The following is a 16225-nucleotide window of genomic DNA, read 5'->3' as shown; positions in this document are numbered from 1 at the left end:
ATGGTCAATTAAGTGGCTGTTCTTCCAGTGGTGTTTATGAAGTTCAAGGCTAGTAACTCCTGTACTCCATGGCTGTGCCATGCATCAAGAGACAGTCAGGTAGTAAACAGACTGTCAGGGAAAGTTGAAGCAGGACAAATGAAAATACATATTCTCCCATCATTTCCCCCTGCCAACTCAGCCCAGGACTGTGATACTAAGTACTAATGATTCTACGATAATTGCAATTCTTTTTCTCAAAAAGAAGATTAATCTCCCAACTTAGTAGAACATCTTTAATTCAAACTACACATTAAAGGATTTTAAAAACTTTCCTAATTACAGAATACAGATAGATGTGGATAAAAAATAAGGAATGCTGAGAAAGAGTTGAAGGAGAAAACACAGTTTTCAAGAAATTTTTTAAAACAAATATTCAGACAAAGAAATTAAGAGATGAAACAGAATCACAGAACAAATTACATTCTTCCAAGAATGCGATACGAGGGTAAAGACCAAACCAACAGAAGGAAAAGGAAAAAGAAAAAAAAATTTTAAAAGACAACCCACACCTAATTTATGAATATCATTTAAATCAACAGAAGTTTATGTAAAAGACAAGGCTGGAATTGTAGCCTGACCAAAGAAGACCAAAGAACTTGTCCAACTACACAGTGACAAAGCCAGACTTCTCCTTGCATGAGAGAAAGTAGGAAGTGTGATTCTACATAGAACAAGAGACAACAGAGCTCGGACTCAACACTCACCACAAGTAAGTTGCTTTTGTCCAGAAGTATGAAGAGGGTTTTGGCAAAGGGAGATACTACAGAAAGGAAGACTGACTGACACAGAGCTACGAGGAAGACTGATAAAGAAAGTAATTGGAGTTTAAGACATCACCATTTCAGCTAGAAGTTGTACTAGAGTTGTACTGATTTGCCTCAACACAAAAGTGGCTACCAGGCACTAAGAAATTAATTCAAAGTTGAGGCCTCGTGCTGATGTTATGTGATCAGGAAGAGTTGGAAGTGAACAAAGAGAAGTCAATAAGCTCCTGAATACACACCCTCTGAAATTAATGGAATGTCCTATAGGATTGATTTAAAAAAAAGAAAAAAAGGAAAAATCCATGCTAACATTAAAAAATAAGCGATAAGAGGCTGGATTAAAAAAAAAGATGAGGGAGAAAAATGAATACGAGAAAGTGAATGTGATGATAGTCTCCAGGGAAGGAAAACCACTACAGGAATATGGCATTTGTTCCCAGCAAGAAAGCAGCAGCAAAACCTTCTTTGCTTGGAAACAAATGTATGTTTCAATTGAGAGCATGGTTCTCAAACAGACTGCTGCAGTGGCAGGTGTATCCACAGGAAACAAGTTTTGACTAAAACAACCACCAATACTGTATTTTTCTGACGAACATGTGATTATGTGATGACCACATAGGAAGACTCTAATCCCCACAAGTAGCCCAAAAGGCTGCAATTCAAGATCACTAAATTTATGCAGACCACTTCAACCACAGTGGTCAAGATTTCACTGGAAACAGTGGAAACAGCTCAAATCAGTGGGATGGTGATTGTTAATTACAGGGCAAACTTAGATCCTGGAATAAGACTCGTAGCATTGAAGATGTGAGCAATTTTGCAGCTGGCCCTGATTTAAGCTGGGATCTTGACTAGAGCCCTCCTGAGCTGCCTTCTAACCTGAGATACCCTGTGATCCTAAGGGTACCACAGTGTGATAGAAAATGAGTTTAACTCCTCTCTCAGCAATATGCTTAAGTATAAATAGCATTGTTTATTTTCGTTTTACTATCAGCTCACCATATGCTGAAGCAGGTACAAGCACTAATAAATTAGATCTTTCATGCTCTTGGGCAGGCAAAGGAAAGGGGAAGCTAAGTTATATGCATTTCTTTATAATAAGAATTTTGCATTTAAACTAACTGGGTATGGTACAAGTAAAATTTAAAAAAATACTTTTCATGGACTCGATAGTATTTTGATAGTATTTGAAATGCTACACTTCTTTTCAAACACAATTATACAGTAGCAGAAGACTGGCAAAGTTAAAGTATACAGTGATCCACATACTTTGGAGTAAAATTAGCATCTGGACTCAGCTCAAGGGGACCTTCCAGAGAACAAGCAGAACTTGCAAGAGCTCAGGCTAAGATTTGGAAACTGACCCAGCAGGATTTCTAGTGTCTTGGAATCTCTGCCTTGACCTAAAATCTTACAGGCATTCTGGAGACATCTGTTCACAGATGAACTGTATTTTAAGCAATTGCTCTATGAATATAGAAAGGAACTTGCTAATCTCTGTCTTTTTTTTTTTTTTTTTACAGAGAAGAAAAAAAGAGCCGTGAATTTTCATAGTTAGAAGTCTTTTCAAGGGCACTGCAGTTCCTAGAGAGCAGCTTTATCAGGTCATGGATGGAATTTCTGATAAAAAAATGAGAAACTGCCCCACTGCTGAGCAGCTTCCACCTAATCCTGGGAGCTTTTGCTTGCACTCAGAGACAGAGGTTCACATCTCACCTAAGACAGGTCAGGATGTTAATGTTTCCCATATCCCAGATGTATACCCCAACTGTAAAACTATTCTTGCTGAGGTCAAGTAAACTTTCCCCACATCATCTTTTCAGGAGGTTAAAATAAAAAAAAAATTAAAAAAATCTTGCCTTAATGTTGTCCCTATTTGGAACAGGAACAGATTTTTGAAACTGAAAAACATCTCGTGGGTGGGGAAAACCATTTACCACCCTGCTCTATGTTTAGAGTTTAAACTGCAATATGCACCCACAGTCAGTGAGAGAAAATTGTAACTGCCAAATTTTGTCAACACTAAATATGAGTCCAATCCAGAGCTTCTTACACAGTAAATACCAGATGCTGATAAGAAGAGATCCAACTTTGGATCCCACCTCCAACAATACTCTGTTGCAAATGCTTGTAGTAGTACAAGAAACATAGTGTGCACAGAGCCATCTTCCTTCAGTATAACTGCTCTACTTTCAGTAGTTGCTGTTTTACAGACTTCCTGTGACTGTGTCAGAGAGGAAAGTAAAGACTCAGTTGGCTGTAGGTGGGCAACTCCACAGCAGGGGAAGAACTGACTTTTTGGTTGTTGGGTTTGTTTGTTTGGTTGGTTGGTTGGTTGGTTTGCTTGCTTTTAAACTTAGAATATTGAGTTATCTGCCCTTGTCCTCACAATTTCAACCCAATTCCTGAAACCGCTGTGCTTATTCCTGGCGTAAACTGATGAAGCATACATCCATTCACTGTCAGCGAATAAATAATTTATAACCACTGAATAAAAATTTGTATAAGGAGTTTCCTGTATTCAATACCTCCACATCTTCATCTTTGCAGACAATGGGATCACAGAGTGAACTGGATCACCCCAAAGATCAGCCAGCATCCACACAATGAATAGCAGGAAGGGTAATTGAGGTGAGTCAATATTGATTTACTGATATAACAAAACTACAGAAATGTTTATGCTAAGAGTAGCACAGACACACTCTTAGAATACACACATTTATACAAAGGAACACTTTCAAATGACACATGAAGATATTTCAGATGAAAGCAACACTTAATTTCAGGGATTCGGATCCAATAGATAAAAAATAAAATATACTTTGTTCAGAGAGGTGCACCAAGAATAAATCTGTTCCCTACTAAAAAGCAGCACATACAGAAGACACTGATAACTGGAGTTGGCTCCAGTAAATGGGAGAAATCCCCCATACTTTTTACAGTAAAACACTTAACAGCAATTGAAAAAAGAATAGCTTCCAAACTGCTGTTCACTGCCGTAATCCTGGAATAATTTTAACTTTAACCAACATGAACACAGGCTATTTACTCCATCCTTTCTATTCTGCAGTTTTGTCTCTCCGTTCATCGCTTCATAGCTCCAAACTTTTACTTGAACTTTATAAATAGCTGGTAAAAGAATTATTGACCATGTGGATTGGCTTTTAAACAGGAACATGATACTGCCAGTGAGTTATATAACTGCCTGCAAGACAGCAGTGAGCTGCTCAACATCAGATTCCTCAAACCTATTCCTGACTCCCGGGGAAAGAGTGTGGTCTGCTGCCTAATGATAATATAGTCACTGCAATGAATTTAGAACATTTATACTGCAGGCTGTGCTGTCAGCCGAATGGAACTTGGTTCTGCCTAGGCTTCTCCCTTTTACTATGTACATAAAAAAAGAACTTACTGTAAGCAAAAGAAATTTTGTTCCACAGTAACAGTTACATAATAGTACAGCTTCTGAAATTTCCTCACAAAGGAGAATAAAGCAGAATGTCATTTCCTGGCCACTCATCCAATGCATCTCTTCTTAGAGCAACTCTCACACTGCGGCTTGCTGTGGATGTCAGATATACAAGCTTCTCACATAAGGGACAGCACTGCCAGATTTGTAAAATTAGAGCAGGTTTTTACTCCAAGTTTAAAAATATATTACGGAAAAGAAAAAAGTATCTCATTCTGATTTATGGACATCACAGTAATACAATTCATTATGACTCACACAGTATTAGGTTGAGAGATAACAAACTGATCCTGTTACCTGAATTGTGTCGGGCAATATACCCGAGTGCCCAAGCTGCAGCTTCTTTGACTCCAGGGTCAAAATCTTCCAAGCATATCACAAGTGTTTCCAGTGCTCCACACTCAACTATTGCCTGAGCTAGCCGCGGAGAATGTTTACCAACTGCTCTTAGCACAAATGCAGCTGCTTTCTTGTAGAAACGCTATACACATGAGAAAAAAAAATGCTTTTTACTAACATTTAGTAGTTTATAGCATAACAGAGCACAGACATGCATAAATTAGACTTTTTTAATAGTGACAATATCTCATTCAGATCCAAGTCAGGACCACCAGACATCACACAAACAGTGAACATACAATACTTCCTTGAGACAGCACACGATCTAAAATCTGCAGCAAGTGCACAAACAAATGGAAAAAAATAGAGGGCTAAAAGGATACAGAGAAAAGAAAATAGTCTAGATAAGCCTGTTTGTTTAAGTGAGTCGTGAGTGATAAGAGCTACAAAAACAATAGTTCTTCACATATTTAACCAGATTACATAGATTATGCAGAGCAAGCTTCTAAAAATAATTCTACCCACCTGCAACATCAACAAGACTTCACAGTTTCTAATGTGCACACCCTCATAATATCACTATGTGAAAATACTGTTTACAAACAGGAAACAGAGACACGGAGAACATAATGTATGAAGTCTTTAGCAACTGAATCCCCAAATGCCTAAATACTGCCTAATGCCCCAGCTAAGATCCTGAAAACCCAGACCAGCAGACACCAGCACAATGGCCTTCAACTCTGACCAGACAACCTGAAAAGCTATACCTGCCCATGTCCAGAAACAGCTCACTTCCAAATGGACTAAGCTTGGCACCTCTGTCACAAGTTCAAGCAAAATCCCAGCACTTGCCTCAGGTTTTCTACCCATCTGCCTCAGTCCTGGAGCATCCATGTAATGTTCAATGTTGCACACATCATGGGGATTCACATAAACTACAGTGTGGCTGTGGCTTCTTTTAAAAGCACATTTTAAAAGTCACATTTTAATCTTCTGCAGTTGCAAAGCTATCCTTGGTGTGAGGAAGCTGAAGGTTACATTTCTTCCTTGCTACACAATTTCAAAATTCAGAACCCAGTTCATGTGCTTCTGCCACAACTGCGCTGGGGGAAAGCCCCTTTGACCCTCTTGCGGAGTCTCCTTGTGGCAATGAGGACAAGATTCAGCAGGACACAACCAACCTACCACCACCACCCTGTGCTCCTGGCAGCTGGCCTACTGGCACTGTGGGCTAACTTGAGAGGGCTCCTTCTCCGCACAGCAGCTGGTTTTAATCTTCTTCCAAGACATTTCATACTCCCCTGCTCTGTACAGCAAGCCTAGGCAGTTAACAATGCTGGGTTCCTACTGTCAAAGTACCCAACTTCTGCAAAGCAAGCTCCCCATCCCTTTGGGATCAAATCCATATCAATGAGAAGCCAGGTTAACACTTTCATGTCTCTTGCCAGAAGCCCAAACACCTTTGAAAAACTTCCCCTGAAGCACAAAGGTGTGGCAGTAGATGACTATCAGCAGTAGCTCCATAGGAAGTGAAGTGGACTCCGACCAAGCAACAGTGCACACCATGTGCAGGCACCTAAACTTCTCCTGCCTCAAAGCACAGTGGCCTCACCCATCCAACAGAGATCTGCTTCTGCTATCCCCTAAACCATATCCAGACATTGCCAAGCACTTTGATAGCTAGCACTGGCCCAAACCCCATTATTTGAGCATGTAAAGAGCAGTCATCTTCTAGTGCCTGAGTGCATACCCTGGCTCTGCTTAGTTTACATATAATTCCCTACTGCCAAAAAAAAAGATTTCTGAATTAAGGCCTACAAGGAGATACAGTGAATGTAATTTACAATAAAGACATTAAATATCTCTTAAAGGAAGAGAGGTTAAAGGAAGCAGTACAGACACAAGCGAACAAAACCCTAGCTTGTTTAAGTTACGTTCAGTTTTGCTGATATCAGTGAAGCCAGAATAATTTACGCCAGTATACGTCTGTGCAAATAAGGGTATGTTATTTCTGTTAAGTAATTATGCTTTTGGCAAAGAAAAATACTTCTTTGTTTTTATTGTTATTCAAAACACATTTATTTACAAACAAACTGTATTTGCAGGCACAGTTAGTACATACTGTAAAACTGTTCTGTTCAGTTTAATTGACAAAACACTGAGCTGGGATGTGACCCTGTAACTATTCTCCATAAACCAGCAAAATTAGTATTTGTTGTGTATTCAGAGGAACAGCTCCTTAAATATAGATGTTGATACACTAGAAGTGAGTGGAATGGAAATACATCTTTTTTTTCCCCTTTTTTTCTTTTTTTTTTTTTTTTGCCTATGGGAAGTAACAAACTGCATGCATTGCTAAACTCTGCATGAACTGGATAATGAGTTTCCTTCACTTGCCCTCAGTCACCAAGGCATAGTAGGATTTCCATGACCTCACACTAATCTTGCTGCTGCCCCAACTGATTCTGAATTACAGCCATCTCACAGATGTAGCAGCAGCACTGGCAGTAACATGGAAGAGATAAATCAGAGTACTCAAGCTAATTTAGTGTGTGCTTTGAATTGTAGCAGGGGGGTGGCTTCCAAATTATTTAAAAAAAAAAAAAAAAGTTCTGTTCCCCTCCTTCCCATAAAAACATAAATTAACCAAAATGATCATAAATTTGTCCAAGACCTTAATTTTCTTGAATTCAAGGCTTTTCTGACTTTTTGTTGCTGTTTTGATTAACTGTGTACGGAATGGCCAGACATGGAAGAAAAAAAGAAAGCAAAGAATACTTGCATTTGTCTTCCTCAAAAGATTGAAAATGAAAATATACTTTTCCAAACTATATTTCCATTGAAATTCTAATTCTCTGAGATCAAATAAACCAAAACTACAACCCAAGTGTGGCTATGGTATCAACGGATTTAACTGCCAGCTGTCTCCTCCATTTGCCAGTCACTGGAAACTGTATTGAAAGCTTTTTATTATTTTTGTTGTTGTTGTTGTTGTTGCTGTTAGCTTAGGTTAGGAACCAAAAACTAGAATATAAGGAAAAGCCAAAGGAAAACTGGCAAGGGAAAAAGAGACACCTTGAGATTTATTTGCAATGCAATTGCGTAGTAACTTTTTTTTTAATAAAAAATCAAACCCTTTAGCGTATTTTCCTGTATCAGTGGATTGATATTTCTTATGCTACAGATTTCCAAGTGGTTATGTTTGGAGATATAAACTGAACATCCATGATGAAACGTTTACTATGTATTTTACAAGTTTTTGGTATTATTGACAAATCCGAGTCCATTTTCACTACAGCTTTCCAGTTGTCTCAGTTTTTAAGAGGGATCTTTTATAATGTATCACCCAGCATTTTAAAGCCATAACAATGCCATGAGCGCATTTCTTATAATGCACTAGGAGGTAAGATGAGATTTTAAAGTCAAGCTTGTTTAAACTCAAAGTTATACACATTGATCTCTCTGGAGTTCAAGCATGCACACTCTCTGACTTCCACACGTTTCTTGTTACATTAGGAATAACAGCAGTCAGTACAGAAAGATTTCCCTTTACCTGTGCAACAGTTTAAACAAAAACGATTACTTAAGAAAACAATAATGCCTTACATTCTGCTCAGACAATGAACACACGAGCTGTGGAAGAATATCTCCCTTCACGACTGCCTCTGCCAGGTCATCGTTATAATTGGCGAGCCTCCCGAGAGCCAAAGCGGCCGTCTGTTGGATAGTTGGGACCACATCCAGCAAAAGAGGTCTCAGCAAAGACATGACACCTGAGTTACACCAGGAAGAGAAAAGCCCACATGGTAAGCGGAAATTTTCCACAACATTTATTCTAAACTTCACATCAACTTTACTCATAAAAACTTCTTATATTATTCATCCAGGTAATGAGAGCTTGTAGGAAATTTAGGTGTTCTGCTGAAATGAAATTGGCACTTAGACAGCATTGCTGAAGCATAGGAGTTTTTCTGCCCATTTTTTCACAGGTAGAAAATAACCGTGAAATATATATGTACATAAAATATATATGGTATAATCAAACATATATAAAATAGAAGCGTTAGCGAAGCATGTACAGAAAACCCTATCAGGAGGTCCTGGTGAGCTCCCGCTGCTATGTCACCCCTCCAGCCTGCCAGAAGAACCTCTGCCTTGAATTATGCCAGATTACATGCCATCCGTTACAAGCAGCCATTGATTCAAGGGCCAATAGCCATGACATCTTAAACTCCAGATACAAGAATTAAAGTTTGGCGGTAGTGCCGTCCTTTTTTTTTTTTTTTTTAATCACATCATAAATATTAATGTGTTTTACTGCAACCCAGAGTTCATCAGCTAAACGTGGATGAAATCCTCACATATCCTGAGGGTATTGCAATATACATACACTGAAATTATAGGTGAGGTAAGCAACCACGACACGAACTGTTAGCAGCTATAGCCCAAAAGAGTGCTTACAAAGATAAACAGTTGGCTAAAAAACAGAAACAACAGGCATAAACTTTCCATTCTTGCCATAGGATGGAGGAGGTCATGGTGCAGGTATTCAAGAGTTGTGCAGGGACATGTGCCTTGCAGCATTCACCTGTGCTGGTCACAGGGTCACACGTGCTGGTAACTAAGTGTTATTTGGGGAAGTGTCAGCGAGGAAAACTAAGAAACTAGGGGCTGAATGATATAGATACAGGGATATAGAAATGAAAAGATGCTAAATTGGAGGCCATCACCATGTTACTGTATAAATCTGTTCTGCATTTTACATTCTTCCCTAGAGTAGAACTGGAGAAGGCTTGGTAAAAGGCATCAAGGATGAGCAAAGGTGACCACTCTGTACATAGAGGCTATTTCTGCAGTTCACCTAAGACTTTTCAGTAGAGATATAAGAAAGATACACGCAGTTACATAAAGTATATGATTTGTAAGGTCTGGAAAATTATCTGTATTCCAATTCTTTGAAAGCAGTGCCTCTCTAAGAGCCAGCCATATGAATTAATACTGCTGAGCTTTATAACTCAGCCAGAAAGCAATGCTCTATGGAGCTGCAAAAGTGCTACGGCAGAACTCAGAGCTGCAGTTAAAAACCTCAGTATCAGCTGCCTCAGTTCTTTGCTCTTTCCACTACATTTGTTTGTATCAGATAAAGATTTAGCTGGCTGACCAGCGAAGAAAGCAAGACTTCCCTTCTCAAGGGCTTGTAAGCTTCTAAGTACCAAAGGTCTTTTGAGGCAACAGTCCCACAGCAGAAGGATCACTGCCTAATGGCAAATGATACCCAGATGTTGAGGAGACACAATGAAACAAGGACAGGCTGAGGGCATTAGAGCAAGAATTAGGCCAAAGGGTTGGAAGTTATAATAAATTATACCTATAGCATACTTCTGTATAGAGGGCACCCTGAAAAAGAACAAAAGGTGGGGAAAAAGTACTCAAGTAACAGGGTAATTCTCACAGAGAGCATTTATGTTAAGTTAAAACCATATGCCTCCCAGTGAGAAGATAATTTAATAGTCATCAGAAAGTTCTAAAAAAAAGGAGGATGATGGTGAGAGTGAAAAACTAACCACGGAGGCCATGCTGACACCACTGAGTTTGCAGTGCTGACCTTGCTAGAGCAAACAAGCTGTACACGGTGGTTGCAGCCTCCCAGGATGTTCACAAGTCAGAGAACCACAGGTCTTAAAGCAACGCACAATAAAAGGGAAAATGAAATGAGATTATCATGTTTAAACAACACTAGAGAAGTACCAAAAATGGCCACAGCCATAGCATGTATGACTTGAACGTGCACATAGAGACTATGGAAAGAGGACTGCAGTATAGCTGGGGCTCACTCACACTCCTGTCAAAGCAATGGGGCTGAAAGATGCCTCCTGTGCAGCAGCAGACAAAAGCTGGTCCTCCAGTACTGCACAGCCAGTGTGAACTCACTGAACACTTCACAGAAACCTTTATTTAAGAATGTGGTCGTTGGACTGGTATCTTCCTGCAGAACCTTCCAAACGGCAGCTATGGTCTCAATAGTAAATTACACTTCATATGAGGATGGACTAACAACTTTAATGGACAAATTAAAAGTGAAAACTAAACCAGAAAGACATGCAAGTTGGTGCCAACGCCACACATCATCTATAGCAAGCATATCTTCTAGTAAATCACCTGCATCCTCCACAGGAAAGCATCTCCTTGTCCTTCTCCCTAACAAAGGCGTATCCATCCTGCAGGCTGCATGCAGCCCAGCACAGCTGGTACCACAGCCCACATCCATCTGCCCTCACATTTCAATACATTGGCTAAACATTGTCCTGTGAACACAGAAAACTATGCAGTGATGCTTCCCATTCTCATAGAAGGATTTGAGAAGAGCCTTCAAGATTGATCAAAAATTTCTGACAAACAGCTTGAGACCTCACTAAAAATTGCAGCCACTGCCATCAAACCAGGGAATGATGTGTTAGTCTCACAAAAACAAAGCCACATACACTATTAGTTCTTGGCTTTTTGCTCTTTTTTTTTTTTTTTGCTGTTTTAATAAAAAATATTAAAGATTAAAATAAGTTCTGTTACTTACATCCATGAACTAGATTGTCTATTTTATGAAGGCTGCTCTGAAAGGAATGCTTCCTGTTTTATGATGTTGGCCCACAACATCAGAAGTCGATGTTGGCAGTATAGCAACAGTGATGGAACCTTCCAACCAATATTCCATTACATGTTGTTGTCATGTGACAGATGGCAGCAGAGGGGCAGTCTGTCAGAATGGCATCTGATATGGAAGCACATAGGAAGGAATAGAGTGGAGCTGAGTTCCTCCACATGGAAAAATTGGCACCCCCTGACATTCACCAATGTCTGCTGAATGTTTATGGAGACCAAAGAGTGGATGCGAGCACAGTGAGGTGGGGGTGGTGTGTTTGAGCAGTGGTGGCAGTGGGTCAACTCCACTGGTACAGACTGTTAGAAGTCCAGAGTGCAGGCTCTTGTTCATGGCTGCTGAAAATCTATAATCTAATGGTGGTGACTATATTGAAAGATAGCGTTTTGCAATTTAGAACCTGCTCTATGAAACTGTGATCCTGGTATCACTTGCGGTTTCCATGGAAATAAATAGGAGGCATTACTTTTGGAGCGACTTTTGAATATGCAGACCAAGATGATTCCTGTTCACTCAATGCAGAACAGCCAAGCCAGCAGGTTGGATGCCCACGGCCTAACAAATTACATGATCAAACACCTCCTGAAATTCCTGCAGGGACCTCTTGCTGTTCCAGCTCTTCATACTGTTCCTGCCTTACTGAAATACTGACAGGTAGGACAGCTGTACAGACATTACATTTGAACCCTTCAGGTGAAATATGAAAAGTAGATTAACTTCTTTTTTTTTTTATTAGGTTTTACTGATATAAAAGAGACTGTTAGTGGTTGGGAATATAGGCAACATCTCAGCATGCAGTGTTCTGTCCCTAGAAAAGCCAAGGTGGCACGTTCAAGGCAGTCTCAAAATTCAGTGACATTTAAACAGAGCAGTCACTTTATAGCAGAGCTAGAATCAGACCTCACAACATGTTTTCGGCCTGCACAACATACCATGACTCTGCAAAAGGTAAAACCACATGCTAGACAGTTTACATGATGTATGCTTTAAGTTGTCCCAGGTATGAGATTTATATGATTTGTATTTTCAAAAGTAGCTGATACAGGTTTTGCTTTTCAGGCTGAAGGCTTTTTAGCATGTTCTACAATGCTGCCAAGCAGCATGTCTCACCATGACCAGCGTTGATCATTTCACTGCAGAATAAAGCACACAAAGCTTGCTGATGACATCTAAGTGTCAGCACAAATGTCCTACTGCAAATTATTTGAGGTGATGCAACTGAAAGCAAGGATAGAGACAAAAAGTGGAATGGGAGTTACTGTTTGAAGAAAAGACTAAAGAAGAGTTGATAGAAGAGTGAAAGAATTAAAAAGATTTAGAAAGTAAATAGAAACTACACTGATTCTCAAGGAGAATGTATTTTTCCAGAGTGATGTCTGAATATAAGAAAAGGCAGCAACCAAATAATTATCATGACAGGAGCTTTGGTGTAACAAGAAAATCAATTCTTACTGCTGTACAAGCCTTACACTGACACCAAATTAACTAAGAATTGAGGGACTAGATTATGACTGCCCACTGATCTTAATTAAAAGCTTTACCTCCAAATTCCACATTTTCTGAAACAAGTTTCTTCCTCTGCATTGAGATGCTACTCATCAGCTCAGAATCTGATTCCTCTGCAAGACCAGATGCTTGAGAAGTTTTCATCAGACTCATTATTTTCATTTGCTTCATTTTCATGTTTACATCTTCAATAAACCAAATATTTCTCTCTGTGGCATTTAGAAGAACATCTAACTTTGCAATGTGAGAACTGCTACTTAGTGATGGCCTCCACAGAAACACCTAAAGGAAAGCAGAGGTGAGCACCTTTCCTTGTAGACTCCTGAAGACAGCACTGGAAAGGACCACTGTGCCTGCTGACAGAGCTGCCTGCCACAGGCCCACACAGCTGCTTTCACCAGAGCTACGGATGCCTCTGCTGAGATCCTTCATTTCATCTCCTTCCTGAATGTCCTGTCCAGAGCAAAGTCTACTCCTTTTGCTGAAAGAAGTCCAAGCCAGGATTCCTATCAGCTTTTTGAGCTAAATTGAAATATCTGTAAGACTGTCATAAGACAGGAAAATTGGTGAGAACTGTCCAGCAATGTCTTCTTGCTTCTACCACTGAGCCATAGACAGGAGCAGTAGAATTTTGGTGCCTGAAAGTTTAGGAGAACTCTTTGGTCACCTTCTGAAGGAGCCTTTTGTGACAGAAGTAGGAAATTCAGTAAGTTCAATTCAAAGGCAGCAGCAACACAAGGTTAACTATAAAATAAGCTATTTAAGCTGTTAGACTGGATTCGTTTTGGAAGAGTTCCCACCAGCAACTCAGAAACAAGGTAGCAGAGAATTACTGCCAAATATTCTCTCTTGCACCACATCACCTTGCTTGACCTCGGGCAAGGACCGATTCCCCTTTCCATCCTTGGTTTCCCACTCAGAATTGTTTCAAAGAATGTCACACTTAGGAGCTGAATCGCCCTTAACATGCTCCTCAAGTGGAGCTGTTGAGCCTAGGCCCAATGCATTTCTTTATAGCGAGCAAGAGCTGGCCGCCACCTATCTGTAAAGGAGGCAGGAAAAAAAAGAGAAAGGCACACTCGGGGCAACAGCAGATTCCATTTTTTCACTCCAAGTTTCCAAACAAACAGTTACTACTCTGGAGATAGCAGACTTCATTGGGTACATTTATGGAGGGGAGGGAGGGATTACATGAAAGTCATGCAGAATCTGAGTACTGTCTCTCCTTAAACCCCTTAAAGTCCTTGTGAAACTTGAATAATGAGTCAGAGAAAAGCAAAATGATTCCATGTAGTTGGGTAGGGGAAATAAATAGGAACAGCCTCTTCTTACCAATAAGGACACCTACAACAACCCAAAGCTTTGGGAATAGAGCTTTTAAAACTCACCACCAGTGGAATAGCTCTGGGGCTGGGAGAGAGCAACTGCCCACAGCACCATCCCTCAGCTGCAAAGAAACAAGTCCGTGAAGGAGGAGGTGCCCTGCCACACCCCAAGGGTTTGTGATGGTGCCTTCCTTTACACTGGCTTTTCAGAAGTTGGCTCCCACAGCTCTGAAGGCTGGCCAGCAATCAGGCATGGCTGAGGAACAGAAGTTTGGAAGAAATCTCCTCAAAGCATTTTAAGTGCAACCCTGGCAGAAATTAGAGGGAAAGCCAAGTGTGCAGAATGCCAGCATCCGAAGTCCCAAGCTCCTCAGCCACATGCATATGGGTTTCTTTTTTCACACCTCAGACTTAGTCTTCTCTATGACCCCCACACCCTCCAGAAAGGTGAACAGCTGACATTGTAAGTATCTAAGGTCAAAGATTAAGTTGATGGACTAAAACTGTTTCTTAATCACAATAATATTCTTAAATAACAGACAGTGAAAGCAAAGCTCCAATGCAAAAATAAATAAATACTTAATTCATACTACGGGAGAATACAAAACTGAACATACATAAATAATACAAGTCCTAATCTGATGCATTTATTAATACAGAAATGTTGCACTTTTCCATTAAGATAATATTAATTTACAGTGTTGTAACTCCCAAGGCAGATGAAGAAAACAGAATTAGGCCCTCAGTGACCACGAGCCTTAAAAACGTATTGGAGCCAGTTCAGATATTCTGCTAACATTTCTAAAAGACCAAAAGCTGCCTCAATCTCAGTGCAACAGAGAGAGAACAAGTTCACCTGCTGCTACAACTGAGAATGGTCAGCTTCTTGCAGAGGAGATGGGGTTCAACATGTCATTCCAGTACCAAATCTCATGAGCAGCATCTGCCAGAAGAATAGGTTTATTCCTGAAGAGTGTGTTTAAATCTGTTCCTGCCAGAGTAGCTTCTTCCAGCAGGATCCCTCCAGAAATGAGATCCGATGAAAGACTTGCCTGTTATTATTCCAAGCTTACATTTAACAAAATTAAAATGTTTAGGAGTTTTAGAAAAGGATTTTCTCCCAGCAACCGATCAATTAAACATTCAAAGGACAAATGTTGCCGTTATTATTCATTACAGTATTTAACCATAAAGAACAAACAGAACAAAATCAAAACAGCATAAATTGAGAACTGTTGAAAACGGACCAAGTCCAAAAGGAATTGCTCTGATCACTCCTTGCACAGTAAGGTCAAGAACTACACTAACATGTTTCTGTTTTGTGCAATGCTAGCTTGATACCCAGAGATACCTCTACAAAGAACAAAACTATCTCAAAGCTTTATTTTTCACAAGATACTAAGTATTTATCAAAAGTACTTTTAAAATGGAACCAAATGTTTATTCCTTGAGTACTGCTCTTTCACAGTTGCCAGCATGAGTTTTGGCTATTCCAAGTAACGTAAGCCAATAATACAAACATAGAGTACATTTTAAGGGCTCAGATTTGTTTGAATTCATATCACTGTGAACCTGCCTTCTGCTTCTGCTGGGAAAAGCCTCAGCCCTGACAACCCCAGAGATCCCACATGAGAACCCTTCCAAGTGCCCCAGACTCCCACACCCGATGGAAAATGACAGCAGCCAAAGACTTCCTGCATTATCTTAAAACAGAGAGCTTCCCAAAGAATAATTAACTCCCTTTACCAGAATATCACATTAGCCCCCCCAACTCGTTTAGATATGGGTTTAAACAGAGATACTTGTGTAGACAGTCATCTCTCTTTCTCAGGTTGTTTCTGTGGAGTGATCTGTTGATCACAGCAGCCCCTCACTGTTTGCATTGGATCTTACTGACAGCACACAACTACTTGTCACTTAGAGCAAGGTTTTGAAGCCTATTTCTAGCATACTCAGAAAAGATCAGGAGTAACAGTTACCGTTTTTATTATAATTTCATTTATCAGTTTTAAAAGCATATGTTGCGGGGAGATGGTAAAATATTTGTGGGCCACAGTCACTCAAATATGTAATAATAGGAAACACCATATTTGCAGACATCTCCCTCTTTTCTAGCATCTAAAAA

At 39.9% G+C, this 16225-nt stretch overlaps 1 protein-coding gene across 1 annotated transcript in view; it reads right to left on the bottom strand.

Annotated features, from left to right (window-relative positions):
• The window catches only part of SPAG6 (sperm associated antigen 6), a 34767-nt gene that overhangs the window by 17321 nt on the left and 1221 nt on the right, over positions 1 to 16225 (bottom strand). The window contains exons 2-3 of the mRNA XM_065731353.1: positions 8221 to 8387; positions 4573 to 4756 (exon numbers count right to left, since the gene is read on the bottom strand). Of these exons, the coding sequence (XP_065587425.1) occupies positions 4573 to 4756; positions 8221 to 8387 (351 nt within the window). The remainder of the gene's footprint in view (positions 1 to 4572; positions 4757 to 8220; positions 8388 to 16225) is intronic.

The sequence above is a fragment of the Cyrtonyx montezumae genome, unplaced genomic scaffold (assembly GCF_038088225.1).
Source record: "Cyrtonyx montezumae isolate F1298 unplaced genomic scaffold, pur_monq_1.0 scaffold_14, whole genome shotgun sequence".
Classification (NCBI taxonomy): Eukaryota; Metazoa; Chordata; class Aves; order Galliformes; family Odontophoridae; genus Cyrtonyx; species Cyrtonyx montezumae.
Note: the sequence above shows the minus strand (reverse complement) of the source record. Positions and strands in the feature narration are given on the sequence as shown.